Source organism: Lissotriton vulgaris, chromosome 10 (assembly GCF_964263255.1).
Source record: "Lissotriton vulgaris chromosome 10, aLisVul1.2, whole genome shotgun sequence".
Classification (NCBI taxonomy): domain Eukaryota; kingdom Metazoa; phylum Chordata; class Amphibia; order Caudata; family Salamandridae; genus Lissotriton; species Lissotriton vulgaris.
Genome location: NC_141698.1, coordinates 894911193 through 894934809, shown reverse-complemented (window position 1 = coordinate 894934809; position 23617 = coordinate 894911193). Strand labels below are relative to the sequence as shown.

Below are 23617 nucleotides of genomic sequence, written 5' to 3'. Positions count from 1 at the left end.
GGCAGAAAAGTTGCAAGCATGTAAAATTTGAAATTTTCCCCAAGACATGGTCCCTCATCTGAGAGATACTTTTGGTGCCTTTACCCAGTGAAGATGTCTATTTTCAAACTTAGTTACGTTTTTGCGACCTTGGATTCTTCCAGCAGGGCAAGGCTGTAGGCTATAGCTTAAAAAGGGTCCACAGGGCCGAACTCCTTCCCATCAAGGTCCTGCTGAATACAATTGGAGGTCAGCCTTATCACCCTAGGAGCCCACGTCTTTGTCCTAGGAGCAGGAAACAGCAGATCCAGTCCTCCGCAGCCCTTATTAGTTAAGAGACAGCAGGTTCAGCCGTTTTCTGTTCCCACAGGTCCAGTAGTGCCTGGCACCACCCTGTTTCAGTAGTACCTGGCAACAGCCTTTTGGTGAGGTGACACCCTATCCAATAGGGCAAATATTACCAGGGGTAAGCAACATTTCCTGTGTTCTTTCCTGCAAACGATCCCACTCTACCCCTCTCTGCCTAAAGATTATGGAACCCTTCTCCCATTGTGCAGAGCCTGTGTGTCCACCACATTGGAGTGGTAATGGAAAGGAACAGCACCTCCTCAGTGGTCTCTCTATACCAGTTCTGAGGCCAGCTCCCCACCCACTGTGATTGGAAACTGCTTGGCAGAGATAACAAAAAATCACCCTGCCCAAGTGTCATCTAACATTTGATTGTGGCAGGGTAGGCCTTCCATGAAATTAATTAAGTTCCTGGCCACAGCCTGATGCTTGTGATGTTAAGGAAAATAAAACAACACCTCCCAAACCAAATGCCTTTGTCTCTGCTCTGGGAGCAGAGACAAGGGGTGCTGTTCAGCTGTTGTATGACAGTTGGAGGTCATGGACATGGACTCCCAGAGATTTTAGGCAGGGAAAAAGTAACTTTCTAAAAGTACCTTTTCCTTATTTAGTATTAAAAAATTTTTTTTTAATAGCTATTAAATAGAGTCCTTCAACTCTATTTTTAGCTGGCAAGTGGAATTTGCAGTTTAAAAACTGCAACAAAACCAGTACAATGTTAGGCCTGAAGCCTTGTTTGTACTGTCACTGTAGTGGGTGGGGCAATAAGTGCTGTAGACAACTAGTGATATTTAATTACAAGACCTAGGTAAACTTGGTACCAAATACTAGGGACTTATAGGTAACCTAATATGCCACTTAGGGGCATATCAATTTCATCATGTTAATAGAGGGAGGATGGGCACTATGCAACTCATTAGCAGGGGTAAAGTGCACAGAGTTCTAGAGCCAACAAAAACAGATAAGGCAACAATCTGAGAGTAAAGCATGCAAAATATGATAATTTCTTACAGATATTTATAGGATGTTTCCGGTATCTCATCATCCATTCGTCTGTCACTGTGTCATTCATATTCTTAGGCCACCCACCAAAGCATACAGCATGGGGCACATGGTCAGCTGACATCAGCAATTGGCTTACCTCTCTGTAAGTGACAAGATTCTGTTCTTGCAAAATGTACACATATAAAGGTAGTCCACTTTGGCAGTATTGAATAAATACAATAATGAGCATTAGCACAGCCAAATGTTTAGCATACAGCACCAGACCTATTGGCTTTCCCAATGCTTGCTTATTTTGTAACCTGGATAATAACAATGAAGCCTGCACCAGGAAACATAGAGACACAAGGCCACCAGACCACTCAAAGAAATTAGAAGACTAAACTGCTAAATGAAACATTCGAAGATTTTTTTTTGCCTTACCTGTTGTTTAACTACTGAATATTTGTACATGCGCCCCTCTGACCATCATAGAATTTCACCTTTTTCACTTTTGATTTGTTGTTGATATCTCCTGCAGCCAGTGCAATTATTGTGCACCACCCTTTGTCTGCATACATTGCTATTGGGAGTCTATTCTGTTTTTTTTTAGCCAGTCCTAATACCCCTCTACCCACTAACTCTGATTCAACATCTAAAATTATGTAGATATCTTCATGTGTTCCAGCTTGAGAGTTGAGATGTTTCTCATTGCTCATGTCGGATATCTTAGAAACCTGTCCATTGTCAGGCAAACTCAGTTCTACCACACACACGAGGTGGATAAACTATGGGAGAAAACCTACTACTATTGAAACTTTGGATTGTATCCTTCTCAATGCATCGTTAGGTACCAAATTATCTACTCATGGCCTTCTCTCTCCCTTCCACCTCCACCTGCATAGATCTGGTGACATTTGGTGTGGTATTGTGACTATGCCACCAGTGCCACATCATGATACACAGCCCAGAAATATATAGCTCATATTGATTTTGCTTTATGCATTTTGCCGTCTGTTATATGATTCTGCCTCCGTCTTGATATACACTATCATCTTGTCCTTTTCTAATAGCTTAAACTTGAAATTGAACAGCTTTAGTATACTGGTAAAGAGCAAAATGCACTATTTTGAAATTATTTCTTGGAAACTTTAAATTAAATGAAAACTTGTCCTATTTTTTCATATGTTTATTGTTAATAATGATTTTTTCCCATTTACAAAATGAAATATTATGTTATCATTTTTATGAAAAGAAATTAGAGGGAAGAACTTGAAGATTGTAGCCCTATAGAAAGCAGGGTACTCTCAGAGGGTATGGCCTCCAAGACTATTTTGTATACTTACTTACTCATGAATAACAGACCTGACAATCTCAACCTCCTCAGGTTCAAATAGGAGGTTGAACTGAGACCAATAAAAGGTATTGACTGGGAAGCAGCCCTAATGCATTTTCGTGAAGTGGCGATAAAAACAAGCCTGAGGCTTAGACAGCTGAAGGTACTGCACAGCCTATTTCACAGGCAATGGCTGTTTGAGATGGGTAGAGCACAGACTTCTAATGATTTACATTGTGAGGATGGGGAGGGGTCTTTTTTCATTTAGTATGGGAATGCCCACATTATATATTCATTATATAGAGGCAGAGAAGGTGATTTATAGTGTGTGAGGCTGGCTAAAGAAAATTTGGTGTGGACCCTGGATGGCCTTTTATGATCTAGACTGGGAATCTGAAACATACCCTAAAACCCTGATAGGGAGAGATGTCCCCCTTGGGGAAGAAGATCCCTCTGTGCCACTGAAAGCACAGCACGAAGATTTCTGAGGATGGAGAGGGCGAGGAGAGCTCACTGTTGGGTGGTTCACACCCCCCTGTTGCTGTCTTTCAGTGTTATATATGTTAATTCAGCCAGGATTGCCTCTGTATTTGCATTTCATGTGTGCCGATTGTACAGGTCATGGTGGTGAGGTTTTACTTTAAGTTGTAAAAAGCAATACAACAGTACAAAAAGTAATAAATAAAATGTTCTGGTTGGGAAGCAATGCATTGTGCTATTCTGTCAAAAGGACATCTCACTATGATTGCCTTTACTACTTTCTAGATACAACTTAAACTTGAGGAACCTGTTTTTGATCTGCTGTGTAAACTGCTGGTAAGTCTCTCTCCTCTTTGGTTTATCTTGGGATTCCCCTAAACAGAGAGAACATTGCCCTGTCACTTACCTTGTATCAGACACCAGGGGTACCTCTTTCAGCAGTGATGAGGGTCCTGAACTCCCCTGACCTGTTGATTAGGTCCTACTGGTTCAAAATGTCCTGCAGCAAGAGATCATGAAGCTACAACTTCTGTATCTCTGCTAGGAAGCCATCTTAAAAATAATTACAGTTAAAACACTAACTTATTTGTTTTTCATTTCACAACTAGTGAAGGATGGAATGTACTCTGCCATACACTAAAGGCACCAGTATTTAACTATGATTTAACTTTAGTAATTAACAGCATCAAGTCTCATTGCACTCATCATGACAATAGAAAAACGAATGGGCTTATAATACATGCCCTTTTCCGCAAGAAGCTCTATCTGCATCCTTTCCAAAGTCAAAACAGAGTAATTCCACCCTATGTGTATTACTCTATCACAGTAAATTTCAGCCTCTGCGGGAAATAATCATATTATGCTATCATGCGCACAACACTAACACCTTCAAGCCAAAAAATGTCAGGTGTTAAGGTCCATTAGAGAGATCTGAAGCATTAGACAAATAAATGCATTGTCCACATCATAGCAGATTAGTTTTGTTGTCAAGCTACTGTTATACTCCAAAAAGATTTGTTATTGTCAAGTTAATTAAAACTCACAATTAAAATACATTGTTTATAAAAGAAATTATATCAAGGATAAAAAGTTGGTTATCAAAAGTTAAAATATTGTAGTTCATATAATTGGTTGGTCAGTCGATGTGCCTCGTTATGGTCGCCAACCCAAGAATGCTCAGTGTCACTGTCTGGCTATTGCAGTGTTACATCTTTTCGTGCTTCCTTGATCCTCATTGTCACTGCGTCAAGGAATTTTGTAATTCTGCAGTTTAGTTGAGTCTCTTGCGGGTTGAAACACAGTTTAACTGCCTGTCGACAGGATCTAATCCCCTTTTGATTCCAAATTACATGTAGTAGTGTTCTCCTTGTGTCAGTTAAACCACGGCAAATACATATTATGTGGGTTAGATTTTCAGAGCCTGCTCCGCAGAGACGGCAAGTTTGGTCTTCCTTGTTCCTTTCCCATGGGGCCAAGTGAGGGAGAATTGGTAATATGCCTAGGCGCAGCTTTAAGAATTTCTCCTTGGTCTTCTGTTTGAACCCATGGTCTAGGTACACTTGGGGCTTTAAAGTTTTGTAGTCATTTAAGACTAACCATCCATGGGCCCTTTTTGCCAGAGTTTCTTTGTCTTCCAGTAGCGATGTTACTTTCGTTGCTTTTGTTACTAGCTTTTTAAAGCTCTTGTGGTCTACTGTGCTGTTCCAGAGGCCAGTCAGTTCAAGACTTTCTAGAGATTCTGTCAGATACTCTCTAGCGTGCGATCGTTCTCGTCTTTGCAGTTCGGTCCAAAGGTGGGTATTTAGGGGGCCTGGCTCTGCATTTCTGATCTTGTGCCAGCATTTTATAAAGCTACCCCTTCTTTCCACTGTTTGTTTTTGTACCCCGAACTCCAGACGAATTTGTGCAGGAGATGCGTAGCTGGGTAGCTGAAAGATTGACCTATAGGTTTTGGCGATCACCTTGTCGAGTGTCAATGCATCTTTTCCGAAAGTGGATTCGCTCCCATATGTTAGTGTCGGTTGGAGACGGGCTCTTAGTACCTGTAGAAAAGGATCAAGCGTGTGGTCTAGCAGAATCTTCTTCAAGGGTTTCATCGCAAGGTGGCTCATGATTTCTTTTCGGTGTAGCGACTCTAATTTGGGTTTAAACGACCCTCTGTTGTCCACCAGAACACCCAGGTACTTGTAGCACGTTACTTGGTCCAGTTTGTGTCCGTCCAAAAACCAATTGTTCTTCCTGATCTTTTTGTAGTTCACTGCCACGATTCTTGTTTTTTTCAGGTTGATGGTTAGGCAGTTGCGGTGTGAGAATGAGCTAGTGGTGTTTAGAAGATGTTGGAGGCCTATTGGGGTGCGACTTATTAAAACGAGATCGTCCGCATAGAGGAGATTGGTCAGCGTAATGTCCCCCAACCGTGGGGCGTGCGATTTGGTGTTGTCCAATTCCTCTAGTAGGTCTGCCAGTTAAAGGTTGAACAAGCTCAGGGCTAGGACGCACCCTTTTTTCAGGCTGTTGGAGGTGTTAATTCGCCTCAATAGGTGCGTCCCGTCACCCAGCTTGATCCTGACCCAAGTGTTGGTGTGGAGTAGAATGAGTTGGTGCAAGAGGGGGTATGGTATACCCCATTTATCGAGCTTTTGCCATAGTTTACCCTGGTCCACATGGTCAAAAGCTGAGCTGTATTCTATGAAGCTCAAGAACAGTGGGTTCTTTCCCAATTTTGACGCATCTGTTAGTAACGACAGAGCCATAATGTTGGTGGAAGTTGCCTGTCCTCTACAGAATCCTGTTTGAGTTGGTGGAATTATGTGGTTTGTCTCTGCCCACAATGTCAGTTTTTCTAGTAGTATGCCCACGTAATACTTTGCCTCTATATCTAATAGGGCAATCAGCCAATAGTTACCAGGATTACTCCTGTCTCCTTGCTTGTAGATTGGGCTTATGATAGATCCTTTCCAGGATTCCGGACATGTTTCTAGTTCCAGAGTGCTCGTAAAGAGTGGCACTAATGTGTTTCTCCAGAATTCTGAGTCATGCTTGAATATTGCCGGTGGAATCCCATTTGGGCCCAGGGCTCCTTCCATTTTACCCTTCTTGATTTGGGTTTTAATCCGGTTTGCGGTTATTTTAATGTCATTTTCAATGCTGAGTGTTGATGTACTGTTATTCTTTGCCCCCCCCTGCCTCCTCTTGATTGTATTGTGCTCTTGTACTTTCTACTGCAGTTCTAAGCCCTTTTTCAAACGTTCTTGTTTCGCTGTTCTCCTTATTAGGCTCTTTTTCTTGTGTTATCGGGCCTGAATGGTTGTTTTCTATGGGTTGGTTGAAGTGGTTGTGCAAATAGTCTGACCAGGCTGGCTCTGATATATGTGAGCTTATCCCGTGATGCCCTGGTCGCTGCAAACAGTGAACCGTTTTCCAAAAGTTGGAGCTGTTTTTTATTTTTGCCCAGGGTTCGTCGTTCGCCTGCCTCTTGTTTTCCCAAGTTTCCTTTTTTAGGCGTACTTTTAGACCGCGTAGGGTGTGTTGTAAGTGTTCTTTTGTGGGCTGTATGCGTAGTTGTTTCAAAGTTTGCTTGCTATCCCTTTTGGGGCTTTTTATCTCCGGTGTACTTGTCTTTCTTATTGTACTCTTCGAGGATTTGCCTTTAGATGTTCTTTGTTTGGTTGCGTGTTTGGTCCCGAGGGCCTTTGTGAACCCTTCCCAGACCTCTATTTGATTTGCAGCCGAGTTGCCTTGCTGTATTAGCTCCTTTGCATCGGTGGAGAGTGCTTCAATGTTGTCTTGTTTAAATCTGATGCGTTTGAAGTCTGTTGTGTATTCAGAGCCATTGGTAGCCCTGAGTTTCCACTAAGGACAATTTTTTGAGGCAGATGGTCGCTTTGATCGCTGTTGCCCAATTGAAATGATCTGATGGCGTCAAATAGGGAGAGGGTTACAAATGTGTAGTCTAGGTAAGAGAAGGATGTGGCAGAGTGGTAAGTTGCTGCTGGGGGAGTGTCTTCTTCAAACCAGCCATTCAGTGCTCTTAAGTTTAGTTGCTCTAGGTCTTTTAGCAATTGTGTTGAATATTTTGTTGGTTTTATTGCCGGCACTTGTGCTTGCACAGGTATTCCCCATGCTCTGTTGAGTTCTTGTGCTAGTTCGTCGTCCGCTGCAGTGCCAAAGAGAAAGAGATTAAAGTCTCCTGCCAGGATTATGTCCTCAACTTCCCCCTCAGTCAAGATTCTTGCTGTTTCCTTGGCCAATTCTCTTGCACCCTTCTGCTTGTGCTTCGGGTGTATGTAGGAGTTGATTATTACAAGAGGGTGATCTGGCTTCCTTGTGTTGAGTGTAATGACTGCCGCCTGTATCACGTTAGGAGCTATGGTTTTAGTTTTTATTTCCCTCATTGATCCTATTGTGAGTATTGAGGCAAGGATCATTAATCCTCCTGAGCTGTGGCCAAAGGATGAGGTCCTGGTTGCAGGGAAGGTTTGCATCATATATCCCTCCAGGGCTATCTCTTCTACTTCCCAGGTTTCTTGTAGTAGTATTAAGTCAAATGACCTTAGGTATTTTAATGTTTCCTGGTCGTCCAGTTTGTCAGTCAGACCGTTGATGTTCCAGATAGATATTCTGAGGGCAGATGAATTTGCAGGTGCCGGGGGCTCAGCTGGGTGCTTCTGTCAATGCCCACCTCTGTTGGTTATTGTTCGCAGAATTCTGTCAGGGTTCGTTGTTGGAGGTTATGTTGTTACCGCTTGAATACGTGATGGCCTGCCTTGGTAGCCTGATGACTGGCTGAGTGCTTCTTTTAATATTGATGTGGCTTTGGGGCGATGTTCTCTTTCGCTTTCTTTTAAGAATGGGGTTGGGTAGAATGGCCTTCTGCCTGGTTCAAGTTTTATTCCCCACTGTGCGAATTCGCTATACTTTTCTAGGATACGATCGACCAATTCATTTATAGACCATGTCGTCTTAGTTGTTTCTGAGTTATTCTGTACAGATGCAGGTTGAAATTCGATTTGAAGTAGATCGGTTGAAGAAATTCCCTCCAGGCCCTCAATTGAGTTAATCAGTTTTATAATGTTCCCTCTATTCAAGACGTCCACTTTGCCTCTGGATTTGTACTCTGGAACAAATATTAATATGTCTGTCTTGTTGGACAAAGTAGCGCGTGTTGGTTGGACTGCAGTTTGGACAGGGTCGTTAGCCCTGTTGAAAGGTTGGCTACGGTTGAAATCTGTTGTGACTGTGGTTTCCCTTGGCTCTGGGTATTCGTGATCCTGCTCCAGAGCCGGCAGGCTCTCGTTTTGTGGTGCGGAGGTGTGACTACTAATTGTGTTGCATTCGCTGGTCGCTCGCTCAGGTCAAGTCATAAAATTTATATAGCGCACTACATACCCAGAGGGTTTCAAGGCGCTTAGGGAGGGGAGGAGGATTATTTGTCAAATATCCACGTTTTAAGTTGCTTTCTGAACGCTAGGTGATTCTGGGTGAGGCGAAGGTAAGCGGGGAGTGAGTTCCATGTTTTGGCAGCCAGGTATGAGAAGGATCTGCCTCCCATGGTGGTTTTGTTGATGCGAGGGACAGTGGCGAATGCTTGGCTGGAAGAGCGAAGTTGGCGGGAGGGGGTGTAGAAGGACAGTCGAGAGTTGAGGCAATCTGGTCCGGTGTCGTAGAGTGATTTGTGTGCGTGGGTAAGCAGTCGGAAAGTAATCCTCTTATTGACGGGTAGCCAGTGGAGGTCTTTAAGGTGACCAGAGATGTGTTCGTTGCGTGGGATGTCTAATATGAGCCTGGCTGAGGCGTTTTGGATTCGTTGTAGTTTCTTCTGGAGTTTAGCGGTGGTACCTGCGTAGAGGGTGTTTCCGTAGTCCAGTCGGCTCGTGACTAGAGCGTGGGTGACTGTTTTCCTTGTTTCGGAGGGGATCCAGCGAAATGTTTTTCTGAGCATGCGAAGGATGTTAAAGCAGGAAGAGGATACGGCGCTGACTTGTCTGTTCATTGAGAGTGAAGAATCCAGGATGACGCCAAGGTTCCGTGCGTGGTCTGTCGGGATGGGTGCATTACCGAGGGCTTCCGGCCACCAGGAGTCGTCCCGCTGTTGTGTGGTTTGTGTCTTTATCTTCTCCTCATGCCCAGGGTGATCGATTGTTGTTGTAAATACTTCTATTGTGTTTTTTTTTTTAGTTTGTCTTAGGTTCATGCAGGAATCAGTTTTTCCCCTGGAGTCATTTTTTGCCAGCGAGCGGAGTCCGCTCGGCCTCATTGTAGGAAGATGCGGTCTCATCTTGTTCCTCCTGGCAAATGGGCTCCTTTTGTTGCCTTTCCTGCTCTTGGATGATAACTATCGTTTTCCTGTTCCTGCCTTTCCTTTTTTGTTTCCGGCGGGTTCGTGAGTTAGTTGGCACTGCTGTGCTCCTTACTTCGGGAGACGGGAGGGTTGAGAGTACATTTTTTGGCAATTGGGTGGCTTTGGGAGAGCAAGTCTTCTCATTTTGGTGTAACTTATTCTCTGTTTTTGGCGGTCTTCCATTTGGTTGTAGGTCCCTGATCTCATTTCCCTCAGTAGCTGGGTCTGTTGGGACCGGTGCCATGATTTGTTTCAGGTCGTCCAGAAGGCTCTCTAGCATTGTTGGTAGCGTAGCTAGCTTGTTTATTATTGGGAGGCAGTCGCATTCTCTTTTTGCTAGCACTGAAAGTTCTGCTGCTTCCTGTCCCCTTTTTATAAGACCGTTTAGGTCGCCTAGTTTCCTCTCAATACCTGAGGAAAACTCGGCTAGCATTTGTAGTACTGTTAACGGCATGTCTAATTTTTCTGATTGATATTGTAAAGCTGTTGCAGATAATTGTATTGTATTTAGTAGATTTGCCCATAACTCGGTGAACAAGCTTTTGCTCTCGTTCTCCAGTCTGCTGGTGCTAGAGATTTTGGTGGGTTTTAGGTTGTAAGCCGCCACTAAGTCTTGCCACTCCTGTGATGCAAGGAAGGTCATGTCGTTAGCTGTGGCGTAGGGGTTCTCTTTTTTCTGACTTTTAGGTGTGTTAGGTATGTTAAAACGGCCTGTGTCCCTCTGCTCTTTAGGTGCCATTTGGAGAGAGTTTTGCGCGCTCTTGGGCGTAGATGGGGGGGTGCTACTTGGTTGAGGTGTTACTTCCATTCCGTCCTGTTCACTCTGGGCTTTTTGCTGCGGCGATCGGACTGATAGATCGCCCCAGTCATGTAGATCTTGAAGTTCAAAAATGATGGAAGCATCTAGTGCTCTGTTTACTCTTGGCCCGCTTGGAGTGGTGTCCTTGAGTGGAGAGATTTCTGTTTTTATCCTTCCGAGGAGAGTCTGTGTGTTTTGGGGACTCCTCAATGTCATATTTAGTAGGCTGCTAGACTCCTCTGACCGATCTGTTGTTGCGCAGGCTGTGACGCCTTTTTCCTTGTTGATTGTTGGCCCGCTTTCAGTTGATACCTTCTGCGAATTGCCGATGTGGATGTCCACCACTACAAGTTTTGAGGGTCTTTCTGGCTTCTGATGGTTGTTGTACTTCTAGTGGGGGATATTCTATCTTCCCAGGTTCCAGAGGAGTGGATAGATGTTCTATATTCCCGTTTTTTGTAAAGATTGCTGCTCCGGGGTGTTTTAAGAATGCAAATTTCGTGTAAATTTTTGGTTGGGAGGTATGTGGAGTTTTGCTAGCTGGTTCTAGTTATAGTTATAAGGTCTCCAGTTCTGACTCTTTTTAAACCTTTGGTTGGTTTGCTTGGTTTTCTTACATTTTATTCGTTTTTTGGGCCTGTTGTAGTTGGTGAGTAGTTGTCTTTAGTGGGTTCCGAGCCGAGTTTTGAACTCCAAAAAGATGGTTTCTTGAAGCTGACTGTAGAAGTATTGGGGGAGCAGTTGTGCCCATGCTCCAAGACCCTGAACAGCTCTCTAGGTATGATCCTATTTTTAGACAATGGCTGTAATGACAGAACATCCAACTTGGAAGTGGTAGCCATCAGGTTGCTTTTTTAATCTAAGACTTCGGAGAACTTGTTGGAAGGCATGCACTCCTCTCCTTTAGAACATTTTCTACTGCAATCTTGCATCAATCAACCTCAAATCCTTTAGGCATATAGAGAACTTTCCTGGGTTTTGAACACATGGTGGAATTTAGTTTTTGGGGCGAATGTTGTACCTACAATACAGTGTATGGGTACGGGTTCTGCACTCAATTCACTCTTGTTTTGAATGTTTGTGCGATACGTGTGCTGCGCTAGATTAGTGCCTGCTCACTGGTAATCAAGAAGTTATGGCCTGGGACCCAAGGTCACCAGGACTCTAGTGCGCACTACAAAGGATACAGATTCTCCAATATTACATTTAAAATCGATTTTATCTACAATACAGTGTACATAATTTTTGTATGTAATTACATTATTTTAAAGTACATTCACATTAATGTGGTGCCTACAGGTGTTTACAAATTGGCATATAATATCAAGAAATAATAATGTGAAGTAATAATCTACATGTTACAAGAGAGTATGAAAACCGCCAAAGAGGTGCATTCGAATGCCATTGTTTTTGGTGACAAATGCAAAAACCACAGTTGATAGACAGAATACAGAACAATGTCATACATTCACCCCATTACAGAGATCTGGGCCTAAATCCATCGTTTTTTTTTGTGTGTTTTTTTTTTTTAGGCGCAGGGTACATTAAATGAGATAACTACCTCTGTTTTACTTATAAGCAGCAATAGACCCCTTTAGGTTTGCAAGACAGTTTTGAATTGTCTTAAAAGTCGAAGTGAATAAGACCAAAAGAGGTTTTGAGTTACGACATCTGACATCCCAGATCATCTGCATCCAGAGCAATAGAAGAAATTTACAAGAGCAAATCCCTAGTAGTTTCCCTGAAAATAGGCACCAGTATTTTTTATGAAGAACACAAATAAAAGGTTTTCAGGGGGAGACCAGCCAGGGAGCAACCCAAAAATTGATGTGGTATAAAATAGGGTTTTCTCTGAAGGGAGAAATTTTGTTCTCCTTTGGAAGCTATAGGTATTTGGTGCAAATACACTGATGTGTTGCAGCAACATATTAGAAATACTTATTTCTTACATTTCCAATTGCGTATTTGTTTATTGTTATGAGTCCCCTTTGGAAGATGTAATAGTTAAGTACTCCTGACATGCTTTGTGAATTCAAATACATGTGTACATTTCTTCACAATATAGTAGTAGCCTCACAGAATCTAAATTCAAACTTTTGTTGTGAATTGGACCCTAAGTTATTAAAGAAACTGCTTCAAAAACAGGCCGTACATTGTATTGTGGTTTTTATAAGAATGGTGCCTCTCCTGGAAAATAACTGTGTCTGCATGAGTGAGACGCTTGTTTCCCTCCCAAGGAGCTGTAGATAACTAAGGCACCTAGTTGGCATTTCTGTGTTAACGGTGGTTGGTCAAAAATCTACTCTATTCTTTCAACATATTTCTTGTTGGGCACAGGTTGCTGCTTTGTTCCAGCTGATGAGATCTACCCCTGTAATCAGACATGCAAATGCCTTGCTAATTTCTGCCTTTTCTATCCTTCCTCAACTAAAGAGTAATGCCATTGGTAAAGTAGCAAAGACAGTTAAATCTGTATCCCTTTTAGACCCTGCCCAGCAGACATTTTGCTGAAAGGAGGTGATACTATTTTATCATTTTTGACCAACCTATATAATCTCTATTTGCAAAAAGGACAAGTTCCCAACCACAGGAAACACGCAGCTATTAGTCCATTGCTGTAGAAATCCTCCTTGGACCCCGACAAGACAGAGAATTACAGGCCTATATCTCCACTCCCTGGTGCAAGCAACATTTTAGAGAGGGTGGTCAATAGCCATCTGACCAGTTTCCTGGAATTGCATAATCTTTTACATCCAACTCAAACTGGATTTAGACCAGGGTATGGCGTCAAGACGGCCCTCCTAGTAGCTATGGAAGACCTTAGGAGAATACTGGCTCATGGTGGCTCAGCTGCGCTCATCCTTTTGGATATGAGTGCAGCTTTTGATACTGTTTCCCGCCCTATTCTGCAAAGTAGGCTGGAGGCGCTAGGAATTAAAGACAAAATACTAAATTTGCTGACCTCCTTTCTGGAAAATAGAAGTTTCCAGGCTAGTGTGGGACTCTGCCTGTCGAAGGTCCATCAGATTAAATGCGGAGTACCCCGGAGCTCATCCTTAGGCCCTACTCTTTATAATGTATTTATGCGCCTCTTGGCTGACATCATTTGCTCAGCAGGTGTCATGATGGTCTCATACACTGACGACACCCAGATTGCAATCTCTCTTGCTTCTAACATCTGTCAAACCCAGGCCTATTTACTAGACTGTATGGACCAGGTAAATGCTTGGATGCACAATAGTCACCTCAAACTGAATGGCTACAAGCCAGAGGGCATGTTGGTCTGTAACAGTTCTTCCTTCTGTAATAATATTTCCTGGCCCCCATGCCTGGGTGATCATCCCTCTACAAAAGAGAAAGTTAAGAGCCTGGGAGTATCTCTTGATAAGGACCTTACCATGGCATCACAGGCCAGGAAATTGGTGGGACATGTGTTGATCTTTTGAGAGCTCCCAGGAAGACGTTCAAATGGCTTCCAATTGAAACTCGCAGAACAGTGATACAAGATCTCATTTTGTCACGCTTAGATTATGGCAACTTACTTTCTCTTGGTAGCCCTGTGTATGTCACCGGAAAGCTGCAGGCTATACATAATGCCACAGACAGAACTTTGCTGAATATTCCCAAATTACAATCAGCGAAACCAGTGCTGGCCAGCCTTCATTGGTTGCCAGTGTGGAAGAGAATTGAGTTTAAGACTCTTTGTATTGTACACAAAGTAAAGCATGCCCAGACACCACATTTTCTGAGGCAATTTATTGTACCTCACACGAAAGCACGTGACTTAAGGTCAAAAAGTCAACTTCTCCTGGCAATGCAAAAATAAAAAGGGCCAGAAGCGGAGGACGATCCTTTGCTTATCTGGCGCCCAGGCTTTAGAATTCCCCCCGACTGGCCTAAGAGTCAACAATAATTGCTCAGCTTTAGGAAGCAATAAAAAATTTACCTGTTTTCTTGAAGCAGTATGTCATCCCTCAGGTCTCATATTAGCACTGGAATGCCCATGCTTGGGTAGCCATGCACTCTACAAGATCTCGTAAAAAAAAAAAGAAATCCTGGATCCCAAGTGATATCTAGGCGTACATTCACTCAACAGAGAAATGTCTACTCACACTCAGACTTTTTAAGCCACCAACAACTCTTGGGAATTTTGGGAGTAGCCCAAATAACACAGGATTCAGATCAGACTACATGCAAAAAATAAAAAAGGTTTTTTACATCATTTTGTAAATCTATTCAAACACACCCAGATCTTAGCTCATGTAGTAGGTTATTTCGCCATTCTTTGAACTATTCCACTAAAAAGTTTTGAAACCTAGGCCTCTATTAAACAAGTTGGGGCCCGTTAGATTGTTCTCAAATGGTAATTCTCAAATAGAATTGAGTGGATTGTATTGAAGAAGAGATGATCTTTCTTCTCTGGACCTTAAAAGAACCAATTATACCTACTGTTAGCTCCAGCCTTTGAGATAGCTTTAGCTGTTTAACCAGACTACTGTATTTCCCCCAAAAATATACATGTTGTCAGATCTTTCAGTCAGTGGATTTTGTTTTTGGTCTGGTAAATTGTCGTTCAAACATTGCTTCTGTCTACCACAAACTACAACATGGAGCAAGGGGTCGGCCCAATTGAGTAATCAGATTCTCTTTATGCCAGTGATGACAATTGGCTTCTCAACAATGTGCATATCTACCATTCAAATTGTCCCCTTCAGTTCCAGGGCCAATGGAAAAATATTTACTTTCCTTTTCAAAATCTTTTTTCTTTTTAAATATTTGCTTCTTTTAATTACTTTTTGAGGACCTGGCAGGTTCCAAATATTGCTAACAGGCCCTCATTGTCTCTTGCACAGCACGGAATCCCATGTACTACGTCTGGAGGTGGGTATCATACAACAGGACTTTCCACTATTTCTTAACAGTAAAGTCGTTTAAAATACAGTCAGAAATCTTTGACTGTTTTTTGCAATAAAGTATAATAAAAACCACTGCAAGAAGTGTTCCTTTGGGAGCAGATGCAAGAAACATAGTTACTGCCATCTTACAATGTTGATGTCATACTTTATTATTACATACCAATCCACAATGGCCAACCCAGTGCTTTCAAAAGCATCTGACATCTTGGAATGCTAACGTAATGAAATGAAACAAGTACTTCAATGGGAGCTTCTCTAAAATGCTCGACAACAAAAATGTGAAATCGGTGTTAATCTGATATATTCCAGGCTTTTCAAATATACTCTGCAGTATACTGTAGCAAGTCCATCCACTATGTAACAATCAAGTTGAGCAGTTTAAATCAATCCCTTTCCATTTAGGTTATTGGTCTCCAGGACTTTCTTTGGCACAATTATATTATAGCCTTATAGCCAGCTGTAGAGGGCTATACTATCTATTAAAGGCCCTCTCCAGCATTAAAGGCCCCGAGCCGAAGGCCAGGGCCTTTAACAAGGGATAGGGACTTTAATAGCCTGTATAGCCCAGCTACAAAGGGCCATAAGGCTATTAGAACATTCTGCCACTAGAAGACAGATAATTCTAACAAAAAAGAACAAAGCCTTATGGGAGCATGAGGGGATTGAAATCCCCTCTGGGTCCTTGAAGCCTTTGTTCACAGGCAGAGCTGTGAACAAAGAGACATTGGAATGTTGGAGCTCCGGGCATATACCAGCCATTATAGGACCGGAGCACTCCATTGTTTTCAATGGAGCTCCCAACATTTCAATGTTCTAATAGAAGTTTCTTTTCAGTAATGATGTTATCTTACATTGGTTTTAACAATTCTACCACAGATGCTCAAACCCCAATTCTTAGACATAGCTTTGCATGTGGAAAGTTCACATACTCTATGTATACTATGGGTTTCTTCACTTTAGTGATGAATAGTTCAGCCTTATATAGGAAGGTTTTGACAATTATTCATATTGGACGTGTTCATCCTGAAAATTTGCATTTTTAACTGTATGCAACTGTTTTTTCTCTCCAGGGTGACACTTTGTTAAAAGTTGGAGATCTTCTGGTAAGCCAAAGTATATTTTCATGTTGGTACATGCACAATTTCATGCAAATATGTTCTATCATATGCATTTGGTACAAGTGCAAAATGTTAGCTCCTGAATACAATGTACAACTAAGAATATCAAAGCACTTATTTTTCCAAATCATGATGTCATATGACTCTGTAAGACAGACTTGTATCAATACAGTTTACATTACAGCAACACTAAATATGATAGTCTAAAAAGATGCTACAGAACATGTGGTCATGTGTTTTCTTTTCAATACAATCACAATGTCATTGTGTTTTTAGGACGACCTGACAGGCTCTCTGAATCTTGGGGTAAGTCATTCAACTTGTCTCTCATGTTGCATGGTCACCTGAAATAAAACACAGGCTATAATTGTAATTAAAGCATCAGCCCCATTCACTAATAATGAGTTTTTCATGTTTACAACAATCTGGACTCTGATTTGAGAGAGTGCTAAAGCCCTCTCATGATCCCTCTCCCAGTGTCCTCATTATTATGGGTTGACACGCCTCAAATGTAGAATTACATTAGCTGCGTGTGCCTGTTGTGTTATTAATCTCAATAAAAGGTCAATTATTTGATGTTAATCTAAAATATATATTATTTGGGCATATGTTTGATATTGATTATTGTAATGAGGATGATGATGAGGATGATATTATCATTATTTACATCTCCTTCTTTTTAATGTCATGAGTGGGTTGCTCCTCGTCAACACTATGGACCCAGTATATTAGGGATTGTTGTGAAGATGTCTTAAGTGGGACATCTTTCCTTGCTAAGGAAAGTCCTGTGGTTGTCTTAAGCTTAAATAAATTTTTTTATATATCAGCCCTTTTCACTTCTTCTAAAAGGTGATCTTCTAAAGAGAAATTCCTGGAAATTGAATCTGACTGTGGCGCTCAGGCTACACTTAAGATGACAAGCCAAATGCCTTAGACATAGAACATTCACCCTAATAATGAGTTTACATACAAACACAAACAAGCATTGTTAAATGCATTAGGTTTAGCCTTTGTGATTAATAATACGTTGTTTTTTGCTGTAAGGTGTAGCTTGCTGGCTAGTTTTAAAATATAAGTTACAGAAAGACTGGTAAAGTGTTATGACATGCTTACGTGCAAAAAGGCTATAGATCGTGCTGCTACTAATGGTATGGTGCAGGTAAGTAATAGCAATATTGTGTGTTTAAAGGAGTTCTCACAACTTTTGGATACGATGCCACTGCATTTGTGACTGCCTGTTTAGTAAGAAAATATAGCAATATTTGGTGTTTAGAGGAGTTATGACAAATTTTGGCCCTGGTGCCATGGCACCTGCTTCACCATTCAAATCATGACCCTATTGCCTGACAGGTAACTGCACTTGTCACTGCCTCTTTAGTACTAAATCTTGCAATATTTGGTGTTTAGAGGGGTATCTAGATCTCTGAGCCTCGGTTTCACTGCAACTGCAGCGCCATTGAAATCACAACCCTAGTGCCTGCTAGATAACTGCACTTGTGACCTATTTAGTAGTAAAATATAGCAATAATTGCTGTTTAATAGAGTTATAACAACTTTTAGCCCCAGTGCCACTGCAGCTGGTGCACCATTTAAACCAAGCCCCTTCCAATTGCAGGTTACTAAAATTGTGACTGTTTAGTAGTAACATATAGCAACATTAGGTGTTTAAAGGAGTTTTGACAACTCCTTGGACCGGTGCCACTGCACCTGCTGCACCATTCAAATCATGAACCTAGTACTTGAAAGATAACTGCAGTTGTGACTTCTGACTGTTTAGTTGTAAAATATAGCTATAATCGGTGTTAGTGTGTTGCCTGGAGCTTTTGGTCACAGTACCACTGCACCTGCTGCACTATTGAAATCATGTCCCTAGCACTTGCTAGATAACTGCACTTGTGGCTGCCAGCTGTCTGTTTAGTTGTAAAATATAGCAGTATCAGGTGTTTAGAGGAGTTCTGATAACATTTGGGCCCAGTGCTACCGCACCTACTGCACCATTCAAACAATGACCCTGTTGCCTGCAAGACTGCGTTTGTGACTGCCTGTTTAGTAGTAAAATATAGTAATATTTGGTGTTTAGTCGAGTTATGACAACTTTTGGTCCCAGTGCCACTGCACCTGCTGCCCCAATTAAATCAAGGCCCTTTTAGCTGCAAGGTAAATGCAATTGTGACAACCTGTATTGTAATAAAATATAGCAATAGTAGGTGTTTAGAGGAGTTCTAACTACATTTGGTCCCGGTGCCACTGCATTTGCTGCACTATTCAGATCATGACCCTGTTGGCTGCAAGGTAACTGCACTTGTGACTGCCTGTTTAGTAGTAAAATACAGAAATACTATGTGGGGTGCCTAGAGCTTTTGGTCTTGGTGTCACCGCACCTGCTGAACCATTGAAATCATAACCCTGTTGTCTGAAAGATAACATGCTCTTGCGACTGCCTGTTAAGTGTTGCATTTTAGCAATAATCTAGGTTTAGTAGTGTCCCTAGAGCTTTTCGCCCCAGTGCCACTGCATCTGCTGCATCATTCAAATCAAGCCCCTTTTAACTGCAAGGTAACAACAATTTTGACTTCCTATTTAGCAGTCAAATATAGCAATATTATGTGTTTAGAGGAGTTTTGCCAACTTTTTGACTTGTGGTATTGCACCTGCTGCACAATTCAATTCATGACCCTGTTGCATGCAAGGTAACTGCACTTGTAGCTGACTATTTAGTACTAAAATGTAGCATAGCTCTTGTATATTATTTATATTTTTAACAAACAACATGTATTACAACATTTAGAATATGATCCTAATACCAAAATAAATGAAGTTGAAAAAAATCAAACTGATAAAGCCTACGAAGTGCAAAAAAAGTTACTAAGGCATGAATAGGACATGCCACAAGTGTTCTAATGGTAAAACATCTGCTTTACACAACTAAGTAATAAAAAGCAAGCATTCCAGCATACTGTTAGAAGCTGTCTACATTTTCTGTGGGAAGAGATCTTATCCTAACAGTGAATGGGGCTTAAACAGTGTGAACAGCTTTAGTAGAAGTATTGTCAATGCGTGCAGCCAGGGGAAGTTAAAAAAAAGAAAGTTACACACAAAAGCGAATTAACATAGTCATTTGGTGTTTGGAACTGTTAAGAACTCCCTTTTAAGATATATTAAATACAAAAGATTTAATAAGCACAGTTAAAACCAAAAAATGACTACAGACCGATGTCTCTAATGGCGGACATGAACCTCTTCTCCACAGACTGTAAGTGTTGTTTGAAGGCACTGGACAATAGCTGTGTTTAATAAAAGGTGTAGCATTGTCCAACTTTGATTATACTATCTCCTTAGTAGGGTATCCGCTCTGCCCATAATTACTCACAAAAGCTGGACTAGTTAAACTAACCAAGAGAACCACAGGTGAAGTGCATCCACAGGCTCATAATGATCAGAGGTTTGAATCCCAGTGGCACTGCATCATCCTTTCATTCCTTCAAGCTCATTACTAGGGAAGTGGGTAATTAGAAAATCAAATATTCAAGCACATAAAGATAATTTACAGTTGGGTTGATATAAGTAAAAGCCTTTATTATCAATATCATACTGACATTAACCTTTACATGAGTAGCCAGTAACAAACAGTACACCATAGTATCCAGGTCAAGCACACTCCTGGGTCTGTGCTTTCACATTGTGGAATAATATCAAGAAGAACCATAATGTTTTCATCCTCAGCTGACTGATTATGTTTTCTTCCCATATAAAATTGACCTGAAATGTACTACTCTGGAATAATTATGTTTTTTGTCTTTGATAAAAGGGCATCGCTGGTGGCCTTCTCCAGGGCGGTGGCCTTCTTGGTGGTGTTAGTGGCCTCCTTGGCAAATAAATTCAGGTAACGTCAACGTCTGGTTAAAATTCTAAACATGTGCATCATTCATGATGATTTCATCCCAGCACTGTACCTATTGTCACAGGTTCTGTCACCATTCAACCCATCTGTGCGACAAATAGGTGGTACCAACAGAAGGCATCATCTTAAGCCGAAAAACGAATCTGATCCTAGTGATCACACATGGAAATTCTGTATATATCTTTAAATATGTCAAGACAATCACAATAATATTTTAATTTCATCAACTCCAAATAATGAGGCTCAGGGACTAGAAATGTCAACTTAATACAAGAGCAACCCATGTAATTCTTCCATCTACAAATACAAACCTTGCCCTGACAAACCCCTTATAAACACAATGAATGGTGCCAGGTCCACCTGCTACAACCTCTAGTGTAGCCCCTAAGCCCTTAAGCCCAGACTTACTAAGGACTTGCACTGTCCTTGTGTGTCTCTTCACTTTCCTCAGAGAGCTGCTCAGCATTTGTGGTTGTTTTCTCTTTCTAGGAGCACAGTCTCTGACCTCTGCACCAGTGGAAGGATTCCGATGATGAATGCCTGACCCTCACCTCTTTTACATTTCGATGCAAGAGATTACCTTCTAACCTTCAATGTGAAATACAATGTTTCCTGCTGGCTTATGTGCCAATCCTTCAATAAAGTAGCAAAAGCATAATAAATACTGTCTCATCTGAATTACTGTAACTTCTCTACAAATGCTACAATGTTCACCAAGTCGAAATTAAACTGCGTTAATTAAAAAAGAGTTTTGGAATGCATTGGTAACACTTGTTATTTACAACACTTGCTCGTCTGGTATGAAGAGCAATGGGAAGAACAAATATTATATTATCATTATTGCTTATATTTTTGGTTGTTATATTCTGACTTGCTGCGAACGTTCGCTTAATGAGAAATTTTTGGTCATATGGATGACATATTTGTCATAGGATAGGAGATAATTCTTGGCATTAATGACACTTTCAATTTAGGTTGGAAAGTGTAAAGATCTGCCATTTGTGCGTCTATTTTTGCAAGCACATGAAACATTAGGCCTGATGTCTGATACTCTTTTGCTGGCACAAAGCATTCAACCCACAAAATCATAGGCTCTGTGAGTGAAAAACAAATTCGCCAAAGGAAATTTAAAACTCAAAATTTTGATTTTGCTACTCATTCTGAATTGCAAAGAGGAGGGGGTGCGAAAGGGGAACGCCAATCCTCCTTTGGAATCACAGTGAAATGTATTAGTTTTTCTTAACTGCATCAGTAGAATAGGCAATATTCAGTGAAATAGTCAGTGGGTCAAATCACTACAGCTTTCTCTCACTAAAGTCTTCCCTTATAGGAAACGTTTTTTAAATCAACACGTCATTTTAGTAGACAAAGTCTGCTTGAAAAAGTTTCCAAATGTTATGGGAAGCAAATTCAGGGACATAGGTATGCTGTCTCTTGCAGACCACCATTCCTACATTCACAGTTCTTCATACAACTCTGTAAATTGTTATCTGCCTAGTTATTATGCAGTTTGTGATGTGACTTCTTTGTTCCTTAGTCATGTGTCAAATTGGTTTGCAGTTCACAAACCAGCTGGACAGCGGCGGGTCCTCTGCTATGACAGAAGAGCATCACCCTCTACCCCCCCCCCCACCCCGGCAGCCTCAACATTTGAAAAATAAAATGATAATAAACGTGTTTATTATCGTTTTATTTTTCTTCCATTGAATGAGTTTTTGAGGCGCTCCAGTGTAGGGCAAGTCATGTGGAGCAGTGCGCATGTGGGTTTGGCTTGCAATATTAGGACGGCTATACAGGTATGTGCTCTGAAACTGTCCCCAACCCAGTTGCTCTGCTGGGTTGCAGACAGCAGGCACAGGCTCCCAGTCTCCCTGGGAATGCAAATTGAGGGCGCTCAGACCAATCCTGATGCTGCTTTTATACATGAGAGCAGCATCAGGATTTTCTGCATGGAAGGCTGGGAGCCACGGCTGTAGCGAAGAAAAAGCAGAAGAGCTGCATTTTGTCGGGCGGTGATGCAGCAGATAAGTTCTTTTTTAAAGTTTTTATTTGAATGTTTTCCTCGTGCCTCATCACGCCATTTGCCCCACTGCCCGCCTCTCTGCCGGCATGCCCACCGGTAGTTGGCATGCAACTTTGGCATGCTGTCCAAAGAGGCATGCCTAGTTGGTTATCTATTTTGACAGTGAAACAAGAAGGAATATTAAGATCAATGTGAATCAAGTCATTCAGAAATACTTGGGCTGACCCAGCTTAAAGCAAGTTAAATGGACTGAGAGGTTTTCAAAGCTGCTGCAATTGTACTAAATCAACAGATAACATTTCCATAGCACACAGGCCTGGCCACTGAGCAGCTTTATCACATTTCTAGAAAAAGGAAATGTTGTATACAGGTTTTGAATATCAAAAAGGAGAGAGACAAAGCTTATCAATCATAAACAGTTTAAGGTTTTTATTTTTTGTTCCTTTTAGTTAAGTTTGTTTTACTGGAGATTTATAAAACAATAACGATATGTATAGCAAATACAGTATAATAATACACAACAGTAGCAGATATTATATTTGTTGAAGGAAATTGAACAAAAAAGAAACATTTATGAAATACAACATATCTGTAACATTTAATATAACAAGCATTTACAATGCAATGGTCTCGGCATCATTAAAGGTAGAGCTATTGGTATTGCTCATGACATTCCTTTTTTTTTTCTTAAATCATCAATAAATGGCATTGTCATTTACATTGCCAATAGCTTAATTGTTAAATGAATGGCATTGTCATTTACAATCCCAATAGCTACACCCTACACAGAGCCACCCTCACACAGACAGAGCCACCCACACATAGAGCCACCTACAAAAAAAATAAATGGCATTGTCATTTACATTGCCAATAGCACAATAACGGGGGCAGAGGCAAGAAAAATGGCACAATCAGGGGAGCAGAGGCAAGAAAAACGCGTGCAATCAGGGGGCAGAAGGCAAGAAAAACGAGCGCAATCAGGGGGCGGAAGGCAAGAAAGCGAGCACAATCAGGGGGGCAGAGGCAAGAAAAAAAAGCTATTCCGGAGGGGTGGGGGCTATGTCTCTGTCACTGCTCTCCTTGTAGGTTCGTTTTGGTGGTGAAGGGAGGGCGGCATTCAGAAAAGATCCTCATGCAGAGCAGCGCCGTGCTGCAGTCTGGGGCTGAGTTTTTGTTTTTTAAAGTAAGTTGCCCTGGTTGTAGGAGGACGTCCCAGTCCCGCATGTTGTGCCGAGCGCTGCAGAGCAGGCCGTACTGTTTAAGGGCTGGTCATGCCACGGCGCCCCCACTAACAGCTCGAGACAGCCGGATGATGCCGCAATCTCACGCAAATCCTGGGGGAAGGCAGCCGTGGGGGAAGGAACCGACTCATAGAGGTCGCGTGAAAAATGCATTC

At 41.6% G+C, this 23617-nt stretch overlaps 1 protein-coding gene across 1 annotated transcript in view; it reads left to right on the top strand.

Moving 5' to 3' along the window:
• Positions 1-20860, top strand: part of LOC147688971 (uncharacterized) — a 55890-nt gene extending 35030 nt beyond the window's left edge. Inside the window, exons 8-12 of the mRNA XM_086939991.1 lie at positions 3410-3460; positions 16250-16282; positions 16574-16603; positions 20106-20180; positions 20688-20860. Coding sequence (XP_086796117.1) covers positions 3410-3460; positions 16250-16282; positions 16574-16603; positions 20106-20174 — 183 coding nt within the window. The 3' untranslated portion in view covers positions 20175-20180; positions 20688-20860. The remainder of the gene's footprint in view (positions 1-3409; positions 3461-16249; positions 16283-16573; positions 16604-20105; positions 20181-20687) is intronic.
• Positions 20861-23617: the final 2757 nt, after the last annotated feature.